Below are 14,948 nucleotides of genomic sequence, written 5' to 3' on the forward strand. Positions count from 1 at the left end.
CAGATAACAATGAAAACGCAAAGAAAATCAGCTTGAACTTGATACTCTGATCTTGGCTAAAAGATAATATTCTATGATGTCTGTCAAAAAGGAGGAAGAGGTTAATCCACAGAACAGTAATCATTAGTCATAGAATGTGGTAGATGGAAAAGAGGTAGATCATAATATAAATTTGAGATGAAATAAATATTGCTTTGTTATTAATTATTTTTTGAATAATAATTATAAAATACCTGCCTTTTTGAGGTACAGAGAAGGATAAACCTAGGAAAGAATTACAATGGATATCGTTGAATTGCTCGACTACAAGGTTAGTACATTTTGATCGAAGTCTCATATTTGAACTCATTGATTTCATTTCATGTTTACTCAGCCTCCACAAGGGATTAAAAGACCAACTGAGGAAAATTCAGATACATCCGTCGAAAAACAGCGTAAAATGAGAAGGTTAGCTAGAGCAAAAGCTGACCAAATGTCTAAACCTGCCTCGTCAACATCTCTCGTCCAAACACTTGATCAAATAAGTGAGGAAGAGAGACAAGAAATAATAAAATATGTAGAACAAGAGCAAACCCAAGTAAGTATGAAAAGATAATTTTATTGGTTTTCATTACTATAGTCGTATGAACAAGTTGAAATTAATTGTTGTTAATTACTGATACTTCCACTTGTTTTAGGGAGAAGTACTTGATGAAGCTGCAATTAAGAGAATCATACTTAATTTTGAGAAGAGAATATTGAAAAATAGAGAAATGCGAATAAAATTTCCAGATGCTCCTGAAAAATTCATGGAAAGTGAAGTTGAACTTCATGAAGTTCTACAAGAAATGAGAGTCCTTGCAACTGCCCCTGATTATTATCCTCTTCTGGTTAAACTCAATGTTATATCTAGTTTACTAGAACTGCTATCACATGACAATACAGATATAGCAGTAAGTATATACCTGATTAAGAGATAGAAACAAACTGGTCTATAGAGTACTGTGATATAAATAAGTGAAATTTATTTATTATTAATATTTCAGGTCGCTACTGTAGAATTATTACAAGAACTTAGTGATGTTGATATCCTCAATGAATCTGAGGAAGGAGCTGAGGCTCTCATTGCATCTCTCTTAGAACACCAAGTAATTGCACTTCTAATTCAAAACTTAGATAGACTGGATGAAACTGTGAAAGAAGAAGCCGAGGGAGTGCATAATACCTTGTCAATCATAGAAAATTTAACAGAATTGAACCCCGACATATGTACTGAAGCTGCTAAACAAGGTCTATTGCATTGGCTATTGAAAAGATTGAAATTGAAAGCACCATTTGATGCCAACAAATTATATACAAGTGAAATATTGGCCATATTATTACATAATAACGAGAAAAATTGTATGTTGTTAGGGGAAATAGATGGGATTGACACTTTACTTCAACAATTAGCTTTTTATAAACGTCATGATCCGGGATGTGCCGATGAACATGAATTAATGGAAAATTTATTTGATTGTTTGTGCAATGCTTTGATGGTTGTACCAAACAGGGATAGATTCTTGAAAGGCGAAGGTTTGCAACTTATGAACTTGATGCTTAGAGAGAAAAAGACTTCTAGAAATGGATCATTGAAGGTGTTGGATTTTGCAATGTCAGGGCCTCAAGGAAAGGACAACTGTAATAAGTTTGTTGATATATTAGGACTAAGAACGATATTCCCATTATTTATGAAGACTCCAAGTAAGAATAGAAAAAAGGTAATTATTATACTGTTGGATACTGGAACAGAGACAAAACATTTATATTTTTTTTATACTTGGTTATTACAGGGCTGCTGATTAAACAAAACTACTTCAAATTTTGTATATCGTTTTAGGTGTTATCCACAGAAGAACATGAAGAGCATGTAGCCTCAATTATAGCATCCATGCTGAAAAACTGTAGGGGCTCTCAGAGACAAAGACTTATCAGTAAATTCACAGAAAATGATCATGAAAAAGTGGATCGATTACTGGAGCTACATTTTAAATATCTAGAGAAAGTTGAAGCTGTAGATGACACGCTAGATGAAAATGAAGACGAAAATGAAAATTATTTGAAGAGGCTAAATGCTGGACTTTTCACATTACAGTTGATAGATTTCATAATTGTTGAAGTTTGTGCGGCAGGGCCAGCATCAATAAAACAGAGAGTGATGCAGATTTTAAACCTACGTGGTGCATCTCTCAAAACCATAAGGCATGTCATGAGGGAATATGCAGGAAATTTGGGCGACGATGGTGGTCCAGAATCGAAAAATATAGAACAGCAATATATATTGAATCTGGTTGATAAATTCTAATAGTTTGTGTAGAAAGTCAATGTATGTATAATCCAGCATACCATAATTAAATTTTTTTAATGCCCCATTTTAAATTTTCATTAATAATCCCCTGGATTATCTCTTAACCACTAACAATAGTTGAAGATGTTACAAATAGATGAATGCTAGCTAAAGAATCGATAACTGAATTTATTCTCATAAAAAATATTTTGCTTCTTTCTGAGCATCTACATTCCATTTCAATCGCTTCCTAATGTGCCTTATGGCCCATTCCATCCCTAAAAATTTTCTGAATAAATTAGGAATATCCTTATGCCACTATGATAAGAAAGGTTTCATAAGAAATTGGGCAGAGAATCTTCAGTCTTTAATAATGTTGAACAGAAATTTAACAATTAACACTATTCTATAAAAAAATATACATTTATACACATATTGTTTTCTAATACTTCAAATTATGTATCACAATGTTACAAATCAGAAAACCCAACATTAGCTAAGATAGAAAGGATGGTATTGGAAGGTATAAGAGCTTGTATATGAGCCAGGACAAAACTTTAAAACAGGCTCGTTCAATACAATTTCTACATAACGATAAATATCATCACAAAGTGAAAGAACTTTCCTGGCTAAGTTCCCATGGATTAATTCCCATGTGACTCAATCTCAGTTTTTACTCTCACCTACTCCATGCCAGATGGAGTTTAGAGAACGGTTATCAGTCATAGTGGAAAGGGAGGTGATTACACCATTCCCACCATATATAAAATAAATCGAATTTTTTTTCTAATTTTATATCTTCACTTGATAGGATATGTATTTTGGCAAATAATACTTCAATGAATAAAATAGGTTTAGCAAGAGTACAATATACATATTTACACAACAATGAATACCTCAAAAATATATATAGTCAAGTTTAGTAGAATAAATTTTCAAAAAATGGAAACTTTAATATCACAATTCAACAACACTAGGTGGACAAGGAATTGAAACATACACATACCTACTTAAAAACCCTGTTTTTCACATGACTAATAACTTGATTTAAAATGTAACTTCTACATTTTTCACCACATTTGTAAAATCAACTTTACATGGATTGAGATAGAATGCTGGTGCAATTTGTCTACCACATGGACATTGGCAACTCATAATCCAATTGAAGGAGCCTAATTTGTTCTTACATTTGGGACAATATAATTTGCCTTCTGGGATTTGTGCAACATTCATCCATTCTAACGGCTCAATGAAAAAAGTTTTTCTACATACTTGGTTTTCATTTTCATGAGTAATCAAGTTTGACTCTCCTGCTAAAACTCTTCGACATTTTTTGCATCTATACACATTGGTTTCAGGTTGGCTCCTGACTAAACCAGGGTCCCCTTTGATACAGTCAATAAAATTCTGTGGTAAAATTTTAATTTTTTTGAACCTGTCAGCTGCTAGAGATAAACGAAATATTTTATAATGCATATAATTTTTATCAATAGTATAATTCATTTGCTCATAAAGTTGTAACTGTGAGACAAAGCCATGATTGGGATAGACAATACTTCTCTTCAATTTAACCCTTTGGAATGCATCGACATAAGTCAAATTATATGTCTTCATTACATATGCAATTACTACTGTGGCACTTCTAGAAACTCCGAAATAACAGTGAACAAGTACATTTCCTTTACATACACCCTCTTCAATGAACCTCTGTGTTTCATCGAAGTAACTCAACAGATCTTCCTTTGGTTGATCAGATAACTGTACAAATTTTATAGTTAATCCTTTCAACTCTCTAATTTGCCTCGGAAGAGGGCATGTATCAATTGTTAAAATATGGGTGATCTTCAATTTACCAAGAGTAACTACATCTTTAGCAGCAGCTAGGCCACCAAGATATAAATTAGGTTCAATTAAATCAACACTAATTGGGCCCAAATTCAAATCGCACATTTTGTGCATTTTGTCACCAAACTGAAAATCACACACAATTATTAAAGGGTTGATCGAGCTTGAACCATTCTTGTGTAACTTTAACTTATGAGCATAACATTCAACATATCACCTGCCAAAGTGCTAAAGCAAAAATCTTTGGCAGAGATATGTAACCTGCGCAGGTGAAATAACAAAATCAAAGATTATAAACCTAACCTAACTGTTTGAACAAAATCAACTTAAACATAACGTGATAACGAAGAAAAAGAAATCTCAGTTAAATTCTATGGTACACTGAATGTCACTTACGTCAATACTTTGTTCATTTCGTTCTTTTTACAGTTTTCCTCCGCACGGGTTGGACGTTTGGGTTAAAGCACTTATTATCCAAATTTATCTACCAAAATGAGGATCTACAAAGATATTTTCACCGGTAAGTAGAATTTTTTTTTTCATTAGGATCGAAATTCGATCGTAGTTTCATAAGATATGCATGTACCTAGTTTCAGTTTGAATGTAAAAACTAGACGTCTGTCATCCACTAAGTTTACGTACACTGCTTTTATCAGTTTTCAAAGTGCATTTTGACATACATATGTTTATCTTACTTTCAGGTGATGAGATTTTCTCCGACACATACAAAATCAAGCTTGTAGATGAGGTGCTCTATGAAGTTTATGGTAAACATGTATCCCGTAAATCAGATGACATTACCCTTGACGGTGCCAATCCATCTGCTGAGGAGGCTTCCGAGGATTGCGAATCCGCGGTAGAATCAGGCGTTGATATTGTTTTGAATCACCGATTATGTGAAACTTATGCCTTCAATGACAAAAAATCGTACACTTCTTATCTAAAGGATTACATGAAGAAGTAAGTAATTCAGGTTTTTAAAAGAGAGTTTTGTATTTTTGCCAAAGTTTTTAGTATTGATATATAGTCATCTAACCACCAACATTAAACGCATTTCTTCTCTTTCTTGGTGCTGCTGCTTAGATCCGGTTGTACAGTTCAGATTAAACAAGTTTAACTTCACAACACATGGAACTGTCAGGTTGAACTTGGCTTGAACCCAAACTGTACAACCATGCCTCAAAGTCAATATTATTTTGTTGAAACTTTTTCATATTGTCTGTCCACTGCATGTTCTAATACTGAATAAAATGATATCCTTTTTTTATTCAGAGCAATACATGCAAGAGAATTTTGAAATTCCTGTCTTATTTAGAATCAATATACGTCTAGATTCTAGTAGATTGGAGTAATCTACATTATGATATCTCATGATTTATTGAATTGTTACATTCACTATATTTTTCTAGGCTTGTTGCAAAATTACAAGAAACTGCCCCAGACCAAGTAGATATCTTCAAAACAAATATGAATAAAGTAATGAAAGATATCTTAGGTAGGTTTAAGGAACTCCAATTTTTTACTGGAGAATCTATGGAAATTGAAGGCATGGTAGCTATGTTGGAGTATCGTGATATAGATGGGGAATCAGTACCAGTACTGATGGCTTTCAAACATGGATTAGAGGAAGAAAAGTTCTAAAATAATTTTAAAAATATTTTGTTTATTGACAATTCTACCTTTTTTTTCAATTGTGAAATGCTCATTATTTTAAACCATCAGAAATATATTTATATATTTAAAAAATAAATCGAAATACGCCTGGTTTTTCGAAATGATTTATGAATTTTATTCAATTCCTGCTGTGCGGTAATAAATGCTGTCCAATTGATTTGTTTTTTTTTCTATTCTAACATTTTACATTCCAGAAAATTTCAATTGTGGGGCAATTCTGAGGATAATTTGTGTGAATTTTCGATTTGAATATGTCTGAAAAAGACAGTTTTCTAAAAAAATTAATTTGAACAAATGTTTTTAATGAGTGCTATTCTCAGTCTCTCGGATGGCAAATGCTTGACAAAACGTTGTATAGAGTAATACGGAAATAGCCGAGGTTTTCAAATTTAGAAGCACATAATACAAATATACCGTAGGTACGGTACCAGCGAGATATACAGGTTTTCACCGAATAAGCTTTTTGAGGGTGATTCCTGGAGACAACAGAGACTGTCTCTGCTACCAGTGAGAAGGCTACAATGCGACTTGACAGCCATATACAGCACAGAACAGACCCATATAGAAGGGAAACTCCCCTACTAAGAAGTGGGGTCAAGTTTCAGCGCCCCCATGCGGTGGTTCGAGGAAATAAAAGCGCCCTCTGGCGGCCGGAATTCGAAACAAATGAGCGGGAAAATTTGAAATGCTTCCTATTTAAAATCATTTGATTTGATTTTTGAAGTTCGGGATTGAAACAACGTACTGGAATGAGTTAATATAGCATGTCAAGATGCTATATTACCATTCCAGTACGAGTTGTTTCAAATCCAATGTTCTCAGAAGCTTGATGACTTGAATAAAAAAAACACATATGTAGGCAATGATATAACTATATTTCTTCATAAATAAATCATATATACATCACAGTGTATGGCCTTATATGTAAAGAATAAAATAAAAATAATTCTAATATATATATAATATACATCAAAGTTTATGGGTTTATAAGTAAAAAATAAAATAGAAATAATTCTAATGTCCATATAATATGTATACATCAAAGTATATGGGTTTATGAGTACAAAATAAAATAGAAATAATTCTAATGTCCATATATACATCAAAGTGTATGGGCATATATGTAAAATATAAAATAGAAATAATTATAATGTCCTATGGGAATTATTCGTTATAGGACTGAAGGAAAACACTGTTTTTTTTTTAACTTAGTCGACGTTTCATCAGTACTTTGCTGATTTTTTCAATTCAATTCAATTTGGGAGAACCCTTCATCATAAAGCACTAATATTCATGCAACCAATAATTCCCATATATATGTAAAAATAAATTCACACTTTCACTCAAAATAGGATTTTCGTATTTGTTCAGTACTTTTAGTAGTCAACAAGGGATTACAAACTTTTTCCATCCAAAGTTTGATAATTTCCGGTTGTTTATTATCTGCTTCAGGAAACCGATGACGTCTACTAGTCTTATCACCACAGTTCGGCACACAAAATTTATTGCTTTTAATATTTCTATTTTCCGACATCTTATTCAATTATCAGAAAAAACACTTAGGAATCACGATGCACTTCACACTGCAGACAAAGACGAAAAGAATGAGGTTATGGAAATGTTTACAAACGTAAAATCAGCGATGGAAGCGACCCCATGCGGTGGTTCAACAAACTAAATAAGGGGTCCAGTTTTTGTAGCTGAGTTTCCCCTCTATCTTGACTTACTTTATGATATACAGAGACAACCACATTGTCTGTTGTCTCTGGCCACAGACCTACTAGAATTTTTCGATTCCATTCACTGAAGATCCGTTCATGCACTTGCAATGTAGTATTTTATTTTTTTTTATTAGGAAGCTTGCTTTTGCGGACAAAATACTAGAGTCAAAAAAGATTTACAATGAATCCTCCTTTTCAACACATATTTTCAAATTGAAAAACTTTTGTTGACATCAAAAGTTTCAGTAAAAATGAAATAGGGGTTGCATGTTTCGCCTCTTGAAAGATCACAACAAAATTGAAATTGATGACAACCGTTAATTTTCGACGAGGAGTCGATTCCTAAAAGCTTTCACATTTATTTGGTAACACCCTGTAATAGTGTGACCCATATCTAAAATCAAATCAATGAGATTTAAATCATGACTGGCACGTGAACGCGCCTGTCTGAAACTTGTGTCATTCGAATTTTCTTTGCTCGACATTGATTTAAGGTTAAGTTAAGATATGTCATGAGACTTTCAGAGTAGATCATAAAGTATAAACAATGTCTAGTCAAACAAATTGTAAAGTAAATTCGGACGGCAGTGTGTGTTTGAAAGAAATTCTCAATTCCTTCAACTCTCCAATTCGTGAAGAACACGCTTGGGCTTTGTGTTATCAATTTGCAAAATATTTCAGTGGGTGTCTTGCTTCCAGGAGGCGAGATTTATACATCGTTAAAGAAGTAGAACATGTTTATCTTCAAACTGATGGTAACGTTCATGAAAATACAACAAAACCTTTGGGAGATTCTAGGAAATTGTTACAAAACGAATCAGACATAATTGGTTCAATAGGAGTAGTGATATATACTACATTAAGTCAGGGTACAGAAACTGGAGAAGAAAGGTTAATAAGCCAGGATTTGGAGTCGTTGATAAGTGATATGATACCGGATGATACTTCCCATCATGAGACTGATGATGAGGGTATTGAGAGGGATTCCGAAGAGACTGATGAGGCAGGGCCTTCAAAAGTTAGTACCCAGATAACTCTAGAAGAAATCATTACTCGCTGTGAAGTTCACCTTGGTACCTTAACAAAAAATCAAGTGGAAGCCCATTATAAGGCTGTAGTCAGAGCATTTGTTACTGAAGCACTGGAATTATCAATGTTTCTTCAAAAGGTAGAACAAGGAAGTATTTCATTACCAACAAATAGTGCTATGAATCCCAATTTAACCCAGTTGAATTTCTCTGACTGGGCAAAGTTTTGGGTTCAGGTAATGAGTGAACTGAGGACAGGTGTTAAATTGAAAAAAGTAAACTACAGCAAAGCACCAATCGAGTATGAACTGACCCCATATGAAATTTTAATGAAGGACATTAGGACCTGTAGATATAATTTAAGAAAAATAATGATAAATGGAGATGTACCTTCTAGAGTAACCAAAGATGCTCATGCAATCATCTTAGAATTCATCAGATCTCGGCCTCCTCTGAGAAAAGCCTCAGAAAGAAAACTACCTGAACAGCCACAAAGTTTTACACCAAGAGAGAAACTTCTCAATTCTATCAGATTGGGCAAGAAACTTAGGCCAACTCCAAGTCCAAGGTAAGTTGAGGCAAGCAAATAAGATATATGACCACATAGAATTTTTACGAATCTATCTGTTCCTTCTATTTCATGATCCAAATCAGCAACAATTTCATTTTGTTCCAAACTACAGAAAATATTTATACAGGTGTCTCACCAGAAGTGCCCATTAAAACTTTACAGATATGTATATTCATATATTTATTTACTTACAGTATAAGAAGAAAAAATTGCAAAAAAAATTATACATTATAAACCAATCAACATAAGTGTGAGACGCACAGTTTTCAGAACAATCTATAACCAATGCAAAACAGACTACAAATTTACTATGGTATATATGACCCTTCCCAGTCTTGACAATGCTCTACTGGATATATCTACTCTGAGAGCTTCTACTCTATTTGTGTTCTTCATCATCCTTGGCAATGGTGAATAAAACTGTAATTCCTTATTGACAAATCAGGCCTAAACTAGTCAGCTCATCTAATTGTTCTTGGTGGAACATTCAAGTTGAACTGAGACACTATTGGGTCTGTTAGAAATTTTGTACAAAGACATTTGGCCCACAAACCTTCCCTTTTGTAATATTTGTCTTCTGTTTGAAAATACATAGATATAAATTTGCTTATTTCAAATGGGACACTCTGTATATTATTACATTGAAGAGTGTATTTCCTTCCTGTTGCATTCCTTGTTAGAAACTGTTCATTTCTCAGGAGCACTATACACAACCTCAGATCTGTTCCATGAAATTGGTTACCGAAAAGATATTTTGTGCTTGAAATAGAAATATGTGGTTATAACATATCAACTTGTTATTTTTTTAATTGAGCCACATCCTATTAGAATATTCCTTATGTATAATATTTTTTGTTCATTCCTTATTATCATACTGATTCTGTTAATATTGATTTCAGAATAAGCCGCACATTATCGTCTTCAGAATCATCTAAAGAATTAACCAAACCGAAAAAGCTCATTAAAGTAGATTTCAGTCAGTTGGAGGATTTTGATGATGATGATGAAGTTTCCGAGAGCCCAGACATCTCTGAACCTGGTTTGTGGTCTTCTGAATATTCACAAATTTGCGCCACAACTGATGCAGCATTAGAACCTTATGATCTAGCAATTCAAGATGTAGGTTCTCGAACTAATGTGAGAAGACATACTCTGGGTGTTTTAAATAGTAATTTAGGTTGTTACTCGGTACCCCAGTCCCGACCCTGTTCAAGACAATCTTGTAATAGTTCAGAAGCTGAATCTGTACAGTTAGAACCTGAGGTAGCTAAATTAATTCAAGAAGGACTGATAGATATGAAGAAATGGGAAGACAGCTTATCATTAGAGGATAGATTGTCCTTAACACTATCTGAAATAGTGCACATTCGTTCGGTTCTAACAAAAGCAGAATTGGATGCTTTACCATCTGAAGGCCGTATTCGACATGATGTAGAAGCCCGGAAAGTTTGTTTCCTCTGCCTGAAAACAAGATTTGGCATATTTGGTCCTTGGGGACAGAGGTGTACCTTATGTAAGCGTACCATATGTTCTAAATGCTATTCCAAGATGAATATACCTATGGAACACTTCTCTACTGTACCTGTTGTGTTGCTCAGTCCTAGTATTATGGCAACTCCTGAAGATGAGATGAGCAATAGCTTCACGAGATCATTAGTTGTTAAGATGAAAGAAGCTGAAGGAATCTTGAACAAAGAAAGCCCAACTGCTAGTGCTGGTAGTGAAGATGATAGGGAATGCAATATGTTAGATGCAAAACCCACCACTGCCAGCCGAGCCGCCAGGGTTATGAATAAATTGAAAACAGGGAACCAAATGGTGGTATGTCATGATTGCAAGAGGATGGTTCTTCAAATAATACAATCTGCCAGAGTAAACCGATCAGCTATTCGAAACAAAACAATTCAAAATATGACCTTGAATTTATCTCCAGTTTTTTGAATTATCATTCATTTTCCATTGAATAAAATCGTAAGTAACATTCCATTTCTCATTTGAATGAATTTTTTGTGATATGAATCATTGTACGAAACAAAATGATATTATATTAATAAGATGGCACAAGTTACCTCTAATTTAAAGATTTCTAGAACTCTGAGATAGGAATATAATATGACAAAACTTTTTTTATTTCCTTAGATGTTTCTTGCAGTGATATTGTTCATTTACACTGTGATTTTTTTGTGAATTTCAGTGTAATGTTTTTCAACATTGCGAATTGTATATATAAATATTAGTTTTCAAAGTTCCTAAAAAGGGATAATATTTTTGTTATTGACTTGTAATTTAAATTTGAACCTATAGTTTTTTGTTCATAGTCCTTCATATAAGGGGAATTGATTAGTGATTGATAGGACCATTGTTATTACATCAGATGTTTATTAAGAATCAAAAATAGTAACTTACAATTTACCTTGCAGTTTTCTGTTTTTACATTCTGTATCAGGCTTAATTCAAATTGTTGCAGAGTATTAACAGAAGATAGACATTTTTAGACTACTATAATTCTTCTTAACAGGACTTCCATTTCGTTATTAGCTTATGTATATATGTAAAAATTAATTATTTTAAATTTTCATCTTGTGATTTTCTGTTTTATTGTTTATTGTGTAGATATTTTTTTGTTGTCAGTTTTTTAAGCTTAAAAAGGTAGAGAAATGTAGTATGTGTAGTTAAATAATATATATCTATTGATGGTTGAGTCACTCAGGATGTTACCAGTGTACTAGAATTTCTGTTCGGGATTACATTTGACTGAAATAGGGGAAATATTCTGGGAATGTTATGAATAATTGAGTGTACTTTCAATTAGATTTGTATTGCTATCGGGATGAAGAATGAACTTTACTTGTTCACTGAGTTATGAACATGAACATGATCAAATCGGTAACATTTTGAAAAGTTTAATAATAAGGATGAATGTGGTTTTTTATTATCTCAAATCATTCTTCATATGAAATCGGAATCGCATTAGTTTGGTTTTATAAAGTAATTTAAAAATAAGATTTGATGAGAAATATTCAATAGCTCCTACGCTCAGATATACAGGGTGTTGCATCATAAACTGGAAAAACTTATATGTATATGTATACTTGAGTAGACGAGATCAGAAGAAACATTCTTGCCGCGTTTTCGAAGCATAAGCGACATACAAAGTGTTTAAGGTAATTTTTCAGCAATATTTGGTTGAGTGTGAGTTTTGAAATAACGGTTTCTAGTTATATTTTGGTGCAAAATCCAAATGTGGTATACAAGTCCGAAAAAAAAATCCAAAATGGCGGAAGATTTTCTAAGAAATTCCGTGAAAAAATCGAACAAAGATCGAACACAAATATTGCCTTGATTTCTCATACTTTTTTGTTTTAAGTTAACTTATCAAATTGTTTCTTGAAATTTATTTAGTGATTAGTATCTGATTGAAATCTCATGATATCAAGGAAACAATGAATTCAGGTATAATGTGGTTAGTAAAAAATTTTATGAACTGAGCAATAATATACATTTGTTCCATTTAAAAAACTCACCTTTGTGAGCGACCCTGTATATCTCAATTTATAACAGCGATATGTAGATTTTCCACAGACGTAAAAGACATTCTCAGATAACCGCCTGTATATTTTGAAATAATCAACCATTTGGGTGAATTTTTCTAAACTTGTATGATTAGAATAATTTCAATCTAAATTTCAAAGGAAAAGATCAAGCCTTTCGATTCGAGGGTGGGAAGTTCGATTCCCACCGATGTTTAATTAGAATTATAGTTAAATTTTTACTGGCTGTTATCATCTGGACGTTCCGGCAACCTTATGCCACAATTTCAGCCTTCCTAGGACCACCAGGTGTTTGGAAAAAATTATTTCATTAGTCCAAGACAGATCTTTGGAAGGCTCCAATAAAAAATCCGAAAACCGATTGATATTTCTTAACTCTGTTTTCATATTAGTCTTTAGGATGGAAAATAGTGTAATAACGAAAAAATTTCAAGAATTTATCGTGGGATTTTTTTTGCTGTGGACATCTAAAAAAAAAGTTGTGGTCGATTTTCGTTAAAATTTTCGCGAGGTTTTTCCGCCATTCCTTACGTAACCTTGCCGCTTTATGTGTTTTACTAAAATCTCTCGCAGATAACATATCAATATAAGAATGAATATTGTCTAGCAAAGTTTCTCACTTCGATTTAAATCTTTTTATGTATTGATTGAAACACGTTTTTTTATTTTCGTGATATCATTCTCAATTTCGAATTTATTCTCACTGATTGAAGTAATCGAATTTTTTCTCTTGTTGAACAAGGAAGTCCTGATATAGTGTTGAATAATGTTTCAAATAATTTTGATTGTTGAATATTTCTGCCTGTCATACCTGAACATTTTTATATCTTAGTAGGTACTTTTCACCATTGTCGTCTGTATCAATTGATACATGTAGACTGAAACTATATTCCTATTGATTCCTCATTTCACCAAAGATATTTCAAATTGAAATTTTATCATAAGGCGAAGTACATATTTTAGGGTAGATTATCACATAATAATAAAGATAATGTATTTTAGAATGTTTGTGAGTTTCACAAGATGTCTCAACGTTGCTGTGTTAATTGTCAGAGATAAGAAAAATTTTGGAGAAATTATAATAGACATTTGAACACGAATTCAATTAAAATAATTGATTTTTTGTTACCATTGTTGTAATGTTATATGTTCTTATTTCATTCCTCCTCAGAAATAAAAGAAAACATAAAAACTCTTTTGTTTTTCTTCATAACACTCAATTTATATTATTTCCCAACAAATTTAGAAGATTATTCTTTGTCAGGCTGAAGGACTTCGGTCGATGGCCGATAAAGAACAGTTATTATTATTATTCTTTGTGGTACTCTAAATTGTTGATTCTCGTCAAATTTCTCTTTTGATTGACCCTATCACTTTCAATTGATGCAGATATCACAGCCGTGCTGTGCACACAGAGTGATACGTCACTGATACCTAAACTCTAAAGCTGCATCCACATTATGCTACTGTGTGCCCATTGGCTTTGCCTATCGGCAAAAACTCATTGGCAAAGCCAACGAGAGAAGACGCATCCAAATTAACATGGGTGTACACAGTCTAAATTGCAACTGAAGCAGCTCGAGGCCACTGAGGCCAGCAATTGGCACATTCACACTATAAATTTCCGTTGGCTTCCTTTGATGGAGACCGACAGTTCAGCGATTTTTCAGCGGCACACAGCAGCACAAGCCGACGATGTATCCACATACACAGCAAGGCCGCTCGGCACACTGCGGCGTAAATGTGGATGCAGCTTTAAGATACCGCTGTGTGCCGCTGAAAAATCGCTGAACTGTCGGTCTCCATCAAAAGAAGCCAACGGAAATTTATAGTGTGAATGTGCCAATCGTTGGCCTCAGTGGCCTCGTGCTGCTTCAGTTGCAATTTAGACTCTGTACCAGAGATATAGAATCTATATCTCTGCTCTGTACACCCGTGTTAATGTGGATGCGTTTTCTCTAGTTCGCTTTGCCGATTGGCAAAGCCGCTCGGCATAATGTGGATGGAGCTTAAGAATTTCATGAGTCTATGTGGCTGCTTCATTTTTAAATTTTCGACCGTCGAAATTGATCCGTTTCAAGAACTGAAAAGATCATTGTCGGATAGTAGATAGTACTCGAATTTTCAACCAAATTTCATGGAGTTATCTCAAGTGTAGTTGAGTCGAGGAAATGGCTGGAAGGCAAATGACCGAATTTTGCAATCCAGAAAGGAAAAAACTTACAGCACCCTTTGAAATTTTTACACTTAGCG

At 33.5% G+C, this 14,948-nt stretch overlaps 4 protein-coding genes across 4 annotated transcripts; 3 read left to right on the plus strand and 1 right to left on the minus strand.

The window, feature by feature from the left end:
- Positions 1 to 116: 116 nt before the first annotated feature.
- LOC123312451 (beta-catenin-like protein 1) lies at positions 117 to 2,390 on the plus strand. Its single transcript, XM_044896894.1, has 5 exons — positions 117 to 310; positions 374 to 577; positions 678 to 932; positions 1,026 to 1,739; positions 1,859 to 2,390. The coding sequence occupies exons 1-5, from the start codon at positions 281 to 283 to the stop codon at positions 2,321 to 2,323; spliced, it is 1,668 nt and encodes a 555-aa protein (XP_044752829.1). The 5' UTR covers positions 117 to 280; the 3' UTR covers positions 2,324 to 2,390.
- A 269-nt stretch (positions 2,391 to 2,659) lies between these two features.
- On the minus strand, positions 2,660 to 4,407 carry LOC123312453 (dual specificity protein phosphatase MPK-4). Its single transcript, XM_044896896.1, has one exon. The coding sequence runs from the start codon at positions 4,262 to 4,264 to the stop codon at positions 3,353 to 3,355; it is 912 nt and encodes a 303-aa protein (XP_044752831.1). The 5' UTR covers positions 4,265 to 4,407; the 3' UTR covers positions 2,660 to 3,352.
- Positions 4,408 to 4,514: 107 nt separating this feature from the next.
- On the plus strand, positions 4,515 to 5,928 carry LOC123312455 (translationally-controlled tumor protein homolog). The gene is made up of 3 exons (XM_044896900.1): positions 4,515 to 4,670; positions 4,852 to 5,110; positions 5,560 to 5,928. Exons 1-3 carry the CDS (start codon positions 4,643 to 4,645, stop codon positions 5,789 to 5,791), a joined length of 519 nt encoding a protein of 172 aa, XP_044752835.1. The 5' UTR covers positions 4,515 to 4,642; the 3' UTR covers positions 5,792 to 5,928.
- Positions 5,929 to 8,013: 2,085 nt separating this feature from the next.
- Positions 8,014 to 12,201, plus strand: LOC123311425 (protein spire). The gene is made up of 2 exons (XM_044895358.1): positions 8,014 to 9,141; positions 10,044 to 12,201. The coding sequence occupies exons 1-2, from the start codon at positions 8,093 to 8,095 to the stop codon at positions 11,083 to 11,085; spliced, it is 2,091 nt and encodes a 696-aa protein (XP_044751293.1). The 5' UTR covers positions 8,014 to 8,092; the 3' UTR covers positions 11,086 to 12,201.
- Positions 12,202 to 14,948: the final 2,747 nt, after the last annotated feature.

This window comes from Coccinella septempunctata, chromosome 4, assembly GCF_907165205.1.
Source record: "Coccinella septempunctata chromosome 4, icCocSept1.1, whole genome shotgun sequence".
Classification (NCBI taxonomy): Eukaryota; Metazoa; Arthropoda; class Insecta; order Coleoptera; family Coccinellidae; genus Coccinella; species Coccinella septempunctata.